We start from the raw sequence: 13,004 nt of genomic DNA on the forward strand, positions 1-13,004 counted from the left end.
CTTATGCACACTAAGAAAAACTGGGCTTTACCTGGAAGCCTCATGCTAATGACTGCAATGTGACTGGGTAGCCTTTTAGCCTGTCTACTTTTCACCTACGAATTGCCGATCGCTTTTTTGACCTCATAAAGGCAGACCCAGGCGACTAAAGCTCTCGGTGCTACATGGCTCACAAATGGCAGGACGAAGTCAGGCCAAGGGCATGCTGAGCAGGGAGCCGGTTCCCGAATCCGTGCATGTCTCCTAGCAACTGCCCAGCCTGCGCAGCAGTGCCCATCTGTTTATCAATATTTCCAATGAAATCGTCTCGAGGTTTAAACTGCCACCAGCTAATTTATGGGTTGGGAGAATAAGAGAGAGAGTTAAAATTAAATTAGGAATTGATTAATACTTGAAGCCACTTGGTAGCTGTTGAGTTGAGCGCCTTTTGGGGGTTTTAACTCTTTGGTGTTCCATGAGTTGTGTTTTATGACTATCACTACAGCTACTACTACAGCTAGTACACTCAAAACTTGGGGTAATTTTTGAAAAGCTCACAGTCGGGTGAGAATGTGGAGTTCAGTAAAAATAAGGTTCAACAAAATTATTTTCTTGAAAGTCCAGTAAGCATATAGCCTTCTTGTCAGTTTTATTTTTTAAAAGGAATGTTTTAGAAATGAAATGGAAGAAACAAGAAGTGATACTGGACAACTCTATTTTCAGACTCAGTGAAATGAAAAGAACAGCATAATATACCTTGGCAAAAAGGGTTTTTTTTTAAAGAATTTAGGAATTGTTTTACCATCACTCCTTATAACTGGAACAAACTTGTAACAAAATGATTCTGAAACTCAGTGCCTGAAGCAAGAAGCAAAGTTCAGAAAAAGAGAAACTTAAAAAGGAAGAATAGTATAATAGTGAAAAGATGCAGAGAACAAGAGAAAGGGTAACTCTTCTGATGGTTTAAATGGACAGTTTCACGGATTTCAGCAAAGCTGCCCCTGTTCACACCAAGTGCTGTGTTTTATGGGGGATCTAGGGGACACAACAAGACAGCATGGTTGTTTTCTTGCCTACCACTTGACATTGCTGTATATAGATAGGTAAGCACAGCAAATGATCAAAAGTCCAGCGGCATGTAGAGCAGACGTTGAAGGACAGATGCAAGCAAAAAGTGCCAGTTTTAAAGAGGTCTGCTCTGTTTTAAACAAGATCACAAATAAAATCTAGGAGCCAGCACTGCATAAAACTACTCCCAAGGCTGTCCCTTTACTACAGTCTCACAATTCAACAGCATAAAACAAAATGTAAATGGGTGAGACAAAATCCTAGAGCAAGGGCACAGGCAGCACTGGACTGTACCATCACTGAGCGAGAGCAGTTGCTAACCAAGGAGTTGTGCACGGACACATGGGTGCAGACACCCCACGCACACCTACGCTCCTCCGCACACGCCTGCTTCTTCGGGTGCACGTCCTCCTCCCGCCAGCTCCTGCCCCCCCGAAGCTGAGAGTTGTTGGCTCATCACTTCAGCCACAGCAGCACCCGTCCTTTGTGCCCATCCATGTGCATTTCAGTCTTTGCCTCATGTTTCCTAAACACATATGGACATGGACCCTAACAGAGAATTTACCTTTTTTTTTTCTACATGCAGTTTTGAGGTAGCACTACTATAAGAGGTGCGTAAGAAAACAAGGCCCAATGCTATCAATCAGCAGCATTTGACATGAAGGACCACTGTGCTCTCACCCTCTGAAGAAGCTCACTGAAGCCCTAGTGAATTCAAGCAGGCAGACAGACACAACTATACGGAAATAGGAGAACAGAGCCTGACACCACATTAATATCTATTAGGCAACAGATAAAAAACCTACCTGAGAGAGAAGCTTGTTGTCATCCTCCAGCAGTTTCACTTTTGTTTCAAGTTGCCTGATATAGCTGGAAGACGAATCTTCAGGAAAAGAGAAAAAAATATGTTTAAGCTTCACGTTTTATAGATAAGTACTGTCAGACAGTGATGCATCTTCCCACTGTGCGGAAGGGAAGGTTGGGAAAGAGCTAATTACTAAAAATTCAAATGTTAAGGGTGAGGAGGGGATTCTGCCAAAAGCTTTTTCACTAAGGCGCTGAGATTCAGCCACAGTGGTATCTTCTGTGAATTCATACCAGCCCCAGTCGGTCAGGGGTGGGGGGAAGAGAAAAGGCAAGTGAAGTTGAAATGTTCTGTTCCTTTTTTTTTAAATTAAAGTAGTTTCTGAACTCTGAAAGACATTCGCATTCATCTAAAATGCACCAAAATACTCAACAACAGAAGAAGATGTTTCCTTTCAAGTTCAAATAAACAACCCCCTCCTCCTTTTTTTTTCAAATCCAGTTGACAAACTCCCCAAAATAAGTTGCTTGTATGGGTCTACAAAGATGCTACTGTCAGAATTCCCACAAACGAGGGCATGAAACGCATAGCCAGACCACTACGCTGAAGCATACACAGACTGACATATTGCAACACAAATGCCTATCAATGAGACCTGCTTTTTTCTAGGGGAAGCATGTGACACTAGACAGCAAAATATTGGGGCAATAAAGTACAATATAACCTCACATAAAATGGTAATATCCAACTTGAAGAAATTTAATGGCCAGTTTACCATCACAATAAGATAGCAGCACCAGATACGGTGACCTGGTATAGAAGATATCTTGCCAGAGAGCTCTGTGGGTGGCTTACCGCTGTCCAAAACATCTGGTGTTTGTTTTGAAATGTGCTTTGATGCAACACATTTGCAAATTTCACAGGGAAGAAATTAAAGGAACCTGGGAAAACCTTGTAACCATCTTCATTATAGTTCAATAGTTTGCAATGGTTCCTTCCATCCATCAGTATGTTTGTAAAATTTCTTTTGGTAGCAGACGCTGTGAATTCTTTCAGGAGGGGGAGAAGAGGAAGCTGTGCTGCTTAAGCCTACGAAAAAACCTGAGCAATTTCTGCACTGCTAAAAGCGCTCTGTAAAATGGAGTTACATTTTACTTCATTTTATTTATTACGGAATGGCTGCAAAGCCATTATTCAACCACAGGGCTTCACGCTGAGCATGAATCAGAGAGGAACCCAGCATCACGCAACCGCGTTCATGCTGGTGCATATTGCTGATACCCAGCACCATTCAGGATCAGCCCATTATGGTTAGCAGGCAACATTAGCTAAATTTTCACACATACAAACGCATGCACATACACACATATTCATTACTTGGAAGATTTAGGCCGGCACTGTGCTAAACAGCTTATCGTTCCCATGGCCAGCACCTGCCAAACACACTCAGCACAACCCTAAATTCTGTTTCTTGGACATTCTTTGGGCAGGTCTGCAGAAGAGCTAGCATGCAAGCTGCAGCTAATCACTTAGAGCACTTTGACCATTCAAGAGAAAAATTGGAATATGCCCGAAAAAGTGCTACCATAGACAAGTGCCAAGCTGCACATAAAGGAACAGCAGGACAGATTAGAGTCAAGTGCCCATCTACAGGACAAACATTCTCAAAGGAAACATATTCACTTTTTTTCTTTTGATTGTGCTTTGTGCAAAACCAGAAAATCCAAATAAATCCTCATAAGAAAGGATAAGAAGACGCTGTAGGAATCCATGTAAGTTCAGTGAGCTGTTTAAGTGGTCATAAGGTTCACAACAATATCAGCTCCAGCTGCACAGATCACAAACTCTATCCCTCCAACAATTCAAACTTGGGAGGAGTCTCCGGATCAGAGGAAAAGAAGGCAAAAGCAGTAGGTTATATGATCAGTCCATAGCACCTTCCTAGCCAAGGCCTCATGCCAACAATATCGTGAATTTAGTCACGCATATAAAAATGGGTAGAGTACAATGCTACAGAAGATCTATGCTTAAGTCAGCAAGATTTCAGCATCAGCTTGAACAGCTTGCTGAAATAGTAATGAATCTTTCCTCCATCACAGTAATAGGGGAATCTGAGTCTTAAAGGCAAAGCCAGGAGGACCACAGATCATTTAGTCTAACCTCCTCTGCATCCCAGGCCACTACGTTTATTGACTTGCCCCTAAATTCAGTCCAGTAATATTCATTTGGCTAAATATAATTCCCAGAAGAGTCTCTAGATCAGTCTGAAGACATCCAGTGACTCCACCTGTTCCACTGCTCTGCTATGGAAAGAGCCTCCACCTGTACAGTGGGCTCCCTTCACCTGCCTGGCAGCTGCACAGGGTAAAGGCATGCTCCCAGCGCAGCACAGAAGGGATTGCCTCTAAATAATGAATCAAATGATCCAGATACATCAGCTCAAGTTTTGGGGTATTCAGAGCAGCTTCAACGAAGGAATCAAACTGCAGTCAAAGGACAGGCTTTATCGATGCCCACCTGGAAATGAGAGATATGCCACTGGACTGAAGACAGTCTGAGCATGCATTAATTACATAGATAGCCACACTTACATGAACAAGTGTAAAAAACACTAGATAAAGCTAAAGAAGAACTGCATGTGTTGCCAGGTCACACACGGGCTCCACTACAACCACAGTACTAATGACCCTTTCTTTGGCCTGTTAGTGGACCCGGCCGGTTTCCCAGTGGCAAGGACTCTGCTACTCACAGAGGTCCAAGCTCTGAACTGTCCTGTCCCTCCGTAGTGCTTCCACGGTGCCAGCCATGAGCCATCACACTACCTTGCGTGCAGAGAACAGCAAGAAAGCTTATGGGAACTGTTTATGACTCCGATAAGCCCTTTCTCCCCATCTCATGCCCACAGCGGGCAGAGACACTGTACAAGGCCCCCTCCAGCAGTTTAAGCACAGCAGTAAACTACCACGGTTGTGTCCAGGCCCTGGATGCTGCAAGGACTGACTTGTTGACTGCAAGAACAGAGAGCATAGCCACTCAAAGAAAGAAAGAAATGAGGAGAAAATTATTTCCTCATTTTGGTTTTATGCCCCACGTAAAGCAAAGAGCTTTCCTCAAGCATGTCCTGAGGACAATCCTCGTCTCCCCAGGAGCCAGTGCACACCATGGCCTGCTCCAACCACAAAGCCTTTTCTGAGATTTGCTGGAGTTCTTCAAATACCATTGTTCAATCCCAAATCACATCCCATGTCTGATCTCAGCCAGAAAACACCCCACAGCAACATAAAACATATGGAGAGAGAAGAAAAAAAGAGAAAGCAAACAATTTTTGTCGGCTGAAAGTGCTCCATCTCAGGCAAAGCCTGAGAAACACTGCTCAAAGCTGTTAGCATCCTCACTACGCCCTCAAAAACGAATCGTCAACATCTTCTGGTGCTGCCTTTGTGGAAGTAGGTGCCAGATAAGCAGTTTGCATCTTGATCTCAGTTTAAAAGATCTCATAACTCTTGTGACAGCAGGCAGTAACACTCCAGGGCTGAGCAGCAAAGCCCTAGGCTGAGGCTCTCCCACATTGGATCAAGAAACACATTCCCAACATTTTTCTGCCTCTGACCTTCCTCTTATCAGTGAATTTCCCTCCTCCCCTGCCTCCCCCAAAGCCGTGGCTGGTAGAAAGGCCCAGGTGACCCACCCAGAAGACGGTGCTGAGCAGGAATGTGGATAGCCCAGACCCCCTCGTCGCATTCATTAGAAATTAAACAAATGATCCCCATCACCTTATCAAAGTCTGCCTTCAGTCATGAGGAATGCTTAACCTTCAGTCCAAAACCACATTCTTCTCTGTGGTGTGAGAGGCTCTCCAGATCCTGAGCATTATGGCATACCAACAGCACACCCTAGGCCAGACCGTCAGCTAATAAAATAATAACATGGCACTGACTTCAAATCCACTTACTCCTGCCTATGTATCGCTGAAGGTCTCACACCTTACTCTACCCATGGCAGACAGCTAAATCAACAGGCTCTGTGAAAGCGCAGCATGATGAAGAAAAGGGTATAGTATCACAGAAGCAGACAAAGATAGTGGCCAAGGACACAGTGGGATAAGCTTTTCAGCAGGATTTTTGGTGAGGCAGGAACTCAGTCGCTCCCAGGATGACCCTCAGGTGGACATGCTCTTTGAGTTGTTCCTAGGAGCCTCAGGTACCCGCTGCATGAGCAGTGTTTGCCTTAGTGGGCCAGATGGCATCAGAAGGAAGGAATTTCCCCTCAAAACGTTGCACCTCCCACCCTTCCCGTTACACATGTCAAACGCAGTGCTAGCCCGTCATCACACTCGGTGCATCTTCCAGCAGCAAAAAACCTTTTCAAGCAGCTACCACGATCCAACAGTCTCCATCCACAGGGCTACTTCCATTTGTGGTTAAAGTGCAAGAAAATGCTGCTGTTTGAGCGGGACGAAGAACGGATGCTTTCCCTGCCCTGGCAGCCTGTCTCGCCACGAGCACGTGCTTGGAGGGCTGAGGGCCCCACCACGCTGTCTCCACGCACCCGGCCCCAGAGGCAAGGCGAGCGGACAGCCAGCCAGCCCTGCTCGGCGAGGCAATCATCAGATGTAACAGCACGACTAATGAAAACTGAAGAAGTGAGTGTTGTAATTAGCCATCACTCACTTGTACAATTTAAATGCTTCAAGCTAAATTGTTTGCAGAGCTGTAAAATCTGAAGTCCCGTTTCTTTATAAAGCCTTTGAAAAACTAATTGGATGTAGTTCCTAACATTATCTCCGTGAGAGGTAAAAGAGCTGCATTCCAGCCCGTGAAGGAGCATTACCGTTATTACCCACCCTCCTGAAGATTTACTGTCTTAAAAAATATACTCCATCTGGAATCGGGTGTAATTCAACTTTGATGTAATCTAGCTGAGTAACTTTTCTCCACATAGATAAACCACTTAATACTCATTATAGCTAAATTGAGGCAAGACAAATCACTCTACCTTGTTTTAACTAAATGGCCTTCGAGGCAGCAGGGGACTGCCTGGCTCTTGATGCTTTTTTAAAATATAAATTAGAAACTGTTTTAACAATCAAAACAATCTCTCAGCCTGTGGAGCACTGAACAATGTCATTTTAAAAGACACGTGGAGACACTGGAACATTTCTGATCCTCATGTGAGATTTCACAGGAGCCTGTCTGATGGGCAAATAAAATGAATTATACATTTATTTTGACAGTAACAAAAGAAATGGTTTTATTTCGTTGTACGCAGTTTCTCAAAACCAAGAGTGTGTGGAGCATTGTAGTGACACGGTCGGGATCAAGCAACAGTTAAGACCTTTTTATAATGAGGTCTTCCTCACTTCAGCAGTTTCGCAGAACAATTCACAGCAGAGATACAACAAAAGGTTAATACAGCTGTCCATAAGAACAGGATTCAGTCAGGGTGAAACAGACCCTGCACCTAGTGCGGACAGTACGTGATGGGAAACAGCCCAGCATGAGCACAGAGATGAGCTAACAGAGGTGAATTAGTCCTTTTCCACTGTATTCCCCTGTGTATCAGTCTGTCTTTTCAGTGTCTGCTGCAAACAAGGGTTGCACGGTCCCCCCATCAGGTGCTGTAGGTCCCAGCCAAGGTCTCCCTGCTCCTGCAGCTTCCACAGGGCTGCCCCACTCCCCCAGCCCTCCGCACACATCCGTCACTGGGAACAAGGGACAGAGTTGATCTGCCTCCCACTGCGTTTTTGCCCTACTAGCACACTTCTGCAAGTATGATTTAACACAGTCAAGAGCAGCTGCACTTTCTTTGTCAACATCCTAAAATGAGACTTTTCCTTCCTTCATAAAGAGCAACTACCCTACAGGAATTCTCCCAGATCCAAACTAAAGGAGACAAGACACAGGAAGGAGTTATGCCCTGCCACAATTTACACCTTGCGGCCAGCTGCCTTATTTTCCTTCGCTTGATGGGATGCTGACATTTTTGCTTCCTCTCCTTCCATCAAAGATGGTCCCATAAAAAGACCTTCACTCACCTGTGTTCAATAAAACATTTCACTGTTTGTCGGCAGTTTTGTTATCACACCTCTACTCTTCAGCACGATATTTCAGATTCTTACTGCTCTGCTGGTTTTGCTTCTTGACACAGACAAGCAGGCTGAAAAATGGGCCAGCAGTTATGTCTTGTAAAGAAGTTGATTTACTAAGGCGGTGGGGCACCTGGGAAGCAGATGAAACTCGCATCTTTTCATATATATTGTCATTAAAGGAAAACTTTTAGACATTTGGACAAACCTATAACCCTTACTTTTTCCTAGCCAAGCCCAATCTTTCTGTTCTTTCCAGCAAACCCCATTCCTGCTGCCCTGTTTCATACTGGTGTGCAAGACAAGTCTCCACATCAGGGTGAACTCAGCAGATGGCACGCTGGCTGGCCAACTTAAACATGGGCGGGCACACTGCAGAGCCATTGCCAAGTTTCTCAGGTTTTGCAGGGGCTCCCCTCCACAAACGGGCTCTCAGGACATGTTGCTCAGTTGCTTGCATCGGTGTGCTGAGCTTCTCAGTGACTCGTCCCATGGACCCAGGGAGGAATCTCTTCTTCCAGCACCCTAAGGACACTCTGATGTCCGAGCGATTCAGCCCGTGTCCCCCCTGAACCAAGGGCTGCTTTCCAGCCTGAGCAAAAGGGACACCTTTTGACACTAGCTCTGTCCAAGCTATTTCCCACTGAAAATATCCCTAAATGCAGCTGAGAAAGCATATGAGCAGGTGGGAGAGTAGCTTTACAGACAAAACACAGGTTACAGCCAAATGACACCCTGGCAGTGAGGTGAAGCAGCTCACCAACCTAAAACCTCCGCTCTCTTCTCTCAAGTTCAAAACACCATAGTCGGCTAACTACAATCCCCACACCTTTCCTGCAGGAGCTTGGGAGCAATTTGCAACCTCATTATGGAGGTGACAAGAGAATACACACCGACATGGTGTATGGCAGACAAAGGCTTCCACCTTTTTCAGCTTCGCAAAATATTCTGCAAACAAACTATACCAATTTGTTCTACCATCACATTAGCCACGAGCAGTGCATTATAGGCCCCCACAGCCTGCCAGCCACTGTTAAAAAGGTAATGGAAGTGTACTTACAGAAATACAAGTGAGGCCAAATCACAAATATTTTCATACCTGAGGTGCTACAGCAGATTCTTCTTGAACAGACACTGCCTTAGACCACATTAAATAAATGAAAGACCCTTATGCAACATCTGAAGCCACCCATAATAAAGTGTTTGTCTGAATAAGACTGGAAGGATCCAGTCTTGTATTTTTAAGGTGGAGGTGATGGATCAGATATAGGATAGGTATTAAAATACAATTTAAAGCAACAGAGGAGTGACTTGACTGCACTATCAATCCAATCACAAAAACCAAAAAAGTTGAGTCTCAGGCTGATATATATATTTTTTTAATATCACAAGCCGGTGGTTAGGTACTGACAACAAAGCTGAGTTGCTGCAAAACACTGCTCCAGCACGATGGGACATATGCCACTGGAGCTATTTAATTAACATTTCCAAGCTCTGAAGTTTTTTCAAGACTGCACATTCCCAACTCAGTTCCAGCTCATTAGGCCTGTCTAAGAGCTTAGTGGCCTCAAGTCAGTCTGTAAATGACTGATAAGGTCTCTCCTGACTTTGGCTTTTGCTGTTCACTACTGTGACTTCCAGCAATGACATCATCTTCAAGCACAGGAGAACATCTGCCCGTTATGACTGTCAACAGGAGCTCAAGAGCTCCTGATATCTTATCAGGATTTCATTAGGAAGCAGCTGATAGGAAAGGAAGAGTGTGTGCATGTATGTGCCTGGGTATTACAGCGTAGCCAGGAGAGAGCTGTCTCATCTCATCTGAAAAGCGGCTACCCAATTCTCCTTTTCAAGCTTGAGTGACCTTTACATTGCAATTGTAATCTTCATGAGGGCCATCTTTCTATCACTATCTAGCAAAGCACAAACCACATGAGATTGCTTGTGTCCAAGTATGTCTAGCCCACTTAACCTGTAAGTCCTGCTTAATGCGAAGAGGGAAACAAAATCAGCAAAGAGAATACAATGAGGAGCAGGGAAAAAGAGCAGAGACATTGGTAAAACACTGCCCTACCTTGTGGTGCCTACCTAGCCAGAGAAAAGCATTATGGATGGTAGTTGAAGGATCCCACTGCCCACACCACAACATGACTCCCTGCTCCTCAAACCACTGCAGCAGAGCTGGTGCTGGGGACCAGCCCTGTCACCGCCAGCATGCAGGACTGAAGCACCAGCGACGGGTTTGTGCCCACACTGCACTTCCTTCACCTGAGAGGAACAACAGCAGCGTCACTTCTGTCAATGTGTTTTGCCTCTGGTGGCAAACAACGACAGCCTGTTCTGCCAACAGCTCTCGAGTGCTTTCCATAGAGCTTCTTGTGAACCTGCTGGCAGAGGAGGTCTTCCTCCTTCTGGGTGGCTAAAACACTCCCCGTATGACGCGAGAAGCCACTGCTCAGCCTAGGAAGTGGTGGGGTGTTCACACTGACCTACACGGCGCCTTCTCCAGTCACCTCTCCCTCAAAGCATTGCTACTTGGAGGTAGCCCTTGGTAGCCCTTGGCTGGTAAAGGAAGGGTAGGGGCACCTGCAATTTAGGAAGAGACAGCTGAGGGTGCATGTGCAGCTTACAATGGGGACACAAAGGGATCCTCTCTTCTCCCCCACCCCTCCCAACAATGACACAAGGACTGCACCGCAATTTTTTTAAAGCTGCTTTTGTTGATATGTTTTTTTTCCCTCGGTCTTATTTTTCTTTGCTGGGAGCTATATCTCACAGAATCACAGAATCACAGAATGGCCAAGGTTGGAAGGGACCTCTGGAGATCATCTCGTCCAACCCCTCTGCTCAAGCAGGGACCTCTAGAGCATATTGCCCAGCATCACATCCAGACGGGTTTTGAATATCTCCAGCAAAGGAGACTCCACTACCTCTCTGGGCAACCTGTTCCAATGCTCTGTCACCCTCACAGTCAAGAAGTTTTTCCTCAGGTTTAGGTGGAACTTCCTGTGGTTCAGTTTGTGCCCATTGCCTCTTGTCCTGTTGCTGGGCACCACGGAGAGGAGGCTGGCCTCATCCTCTTGACACTCCCCCTTCAGATACTTGTACACATTGATCAGATCCCCTCTCAGTCTTCTCTTCTCCAGGCTGAACAGGCCCAGCTCTCGCAGTCTTTCTTCAGAGGAGAGGTGCTCCAGCCCTCTAATCATCTTGGTAGCCCTCCGCTGGACTCTCCACAGTAGCGCCATGTCTCTCTTGTACTGGGGAACCCAGAACTGGACACAGTACTCCAGGTGGGGCCTCACCAGGGCTGAGGAGAGGGGCAAGATCACCTCCCTCCACCTGCTGGCAACACTCTGCCTAATGCACCCCAGGACACCATTGGCCTTCTTGGCCACAAGGGCACACTGCTGGCTCATGTTTAACTTGTTGTCCACCAGCACTCCCAGGTCCTTCTCTGCAGAGCTGCTTTCCAGCAGGTCAACCCCCAGCCTGTACTGCTGCATGGGATTATTCCTGCCTAGGTGCAGGACCTTGCACTTGCCTTGGTTGAACTCCATGAGGTTCCTGTCTGCCCACCTCTCCAGCCTGTCCAGGTCCCTCTGAATGGCAGCACAGCCTTCTGGTGTGGCAGCCACTCCTCCCAGTTTAGTATCATCAGCAAACTTGCTGAGGGTGCACTCTGTCCCTTCATCCGGGGGGATGTGTCATCTCCACACAGAGAATGGGAGAGTATTTTGCTCTCTTTCCATAGGAAAAAATAACACCTTGAGTCCAAAACTGTTGAGCAAAATATTCTATTCATTCCTATTGCATGCAGGACAGATCAGCTCATCCACAAGTACTAGAGTCATTACTGTTTATCCAGGTTTCCGTGGGAAATCTTTGCTTCCACACTCCAGAGATTTTGAAGGTAAACAATCTACCAAAAGATTCGTGTTTGTTTTCCAAGTTGTGTTTTAAAGCCTGACTGTGGACAACACTCTGAGAACAATTAGTATGATTTTTTTGAGGTTCAGTCTCAGACCGAGCTTTCAAACACGAATGGACAGAATGCAATTAGGACTTAATAAGCAACAGTGATAGAAGTATTAATGTCCAATGTATGGACAGCCAGAGATCCTCGACTGGTATGCATATAAGAGAGGAAAGCCGAATTCCATCAGATGCAGAGTTCTTCCACCAGTCACGCAAACGCCTGCACTTTCAGAGGGAGCAGGCGCGCACTAGATAGATAAATTCCAGGTACTCTAATATGTTCAGCACCCATCACAGCTTGTGGTGACACTGGGCAGATTTCAGGTTTTGCTTTGCCTCTTTAGGAAGCCGTTTTCTGTCTAAACATATAGATTTGCTTGACAAAAGTCTACCCAAATAATAAAAGGACAACTCCTGAGAAAGTAGGACAATGTTCAAATTGCAGGTGGAGCTCAGAGTGATGCTCCCTTTGAGACATAGTGTGATACCAGCATTTCTTCATCGTTGCCTACTGTTTAATAAGAACAGAGACTACAAAAGATGTTGCAGCTGGAAGGACAGGGGAAGATCAAACGGACTACTGGATGTGATGCTGTGCAAGCTAAAACCTGCAAATGAAAACCTAAAGCGAGTAAAAGATGAGTAACGCCAGCAAACAGGAGCCTCTTTGACTATCTTGTGCCTTAGTCGACACACCTCCACCCAGTAAGCTTTGCTTCCCATGTCTGAGCTACGCTGCAGTGGTATAGGCTCTTCTGTTACCTCCAGTCCCAGCAGAGTAAGCCCCTAGACCATTGAACAGTGCCAAAGTGGTGAATTAAGCAATGATCATAATCTTCCTTATTCTGTACCTCTCTCCTCTTGCTACAGATGGGCAAGTGTGGAGCTACTACAGTCTGGCCTAAGCAGGACCTTCCACGAGTGTCTAATTTGAGACACAAGACAGCTAAATCTCCTGCCTTTGACTGACCCATGTGTTGCTCCTCATTGGTGTGAGGAATGTCGCTGTTGCACAACAAGGAAGGGCCGGATCCTTCCCTCGAAGGTCGGACCCAAGAGCCATCTGAGTCTTCCTCAGGGGAAGACAGA

The 13,004-nt window shown here is 45.8% G+C and overlaps 1 protein-coding gene across 4 annotated transcripts in view; it reads right to left on the reverse strand.

The window, feature by feature from the left end:
* Nucleotides 1-13,004, reverse strand: part of CCDC85C (coiled-coil domain containing 85C) — a 120,410-nt gene that overhangs the window by 44,750 nt on the left and 62,656 nt on the right. For all 4 annotated transcript variants that reach the window (XM_009675471.2, XM_068947006.1, XM_068947005.1 and 1 more), the window contains one exon: nucleotides 1,854-1,930. In XM_009675471.2, the coding sequence (XP_009673766.1) occupies nucleotides 1,854-1,930 (77 nt within the window). The remainder of the gene's footprint in view (nucleotides 1-1,853; nucleotides 1,931-13,004) is intronic.

The sequence above is a fragment of the Struthio camelus genome, chromosome 5 (assembly GCF_040807025.1).
Source record: "Struthio camelus isolate bStrCam1 chromosome 5, bStrCam1.hap1, whole genome shotgun sequence".
Taxonomy (NCBI): domain Eukaryota; kingdom Metazoa; phylum Chordata; class Aves; order Struthioniformes; family Struthionidae; genus Struthio; species Struthio camelus.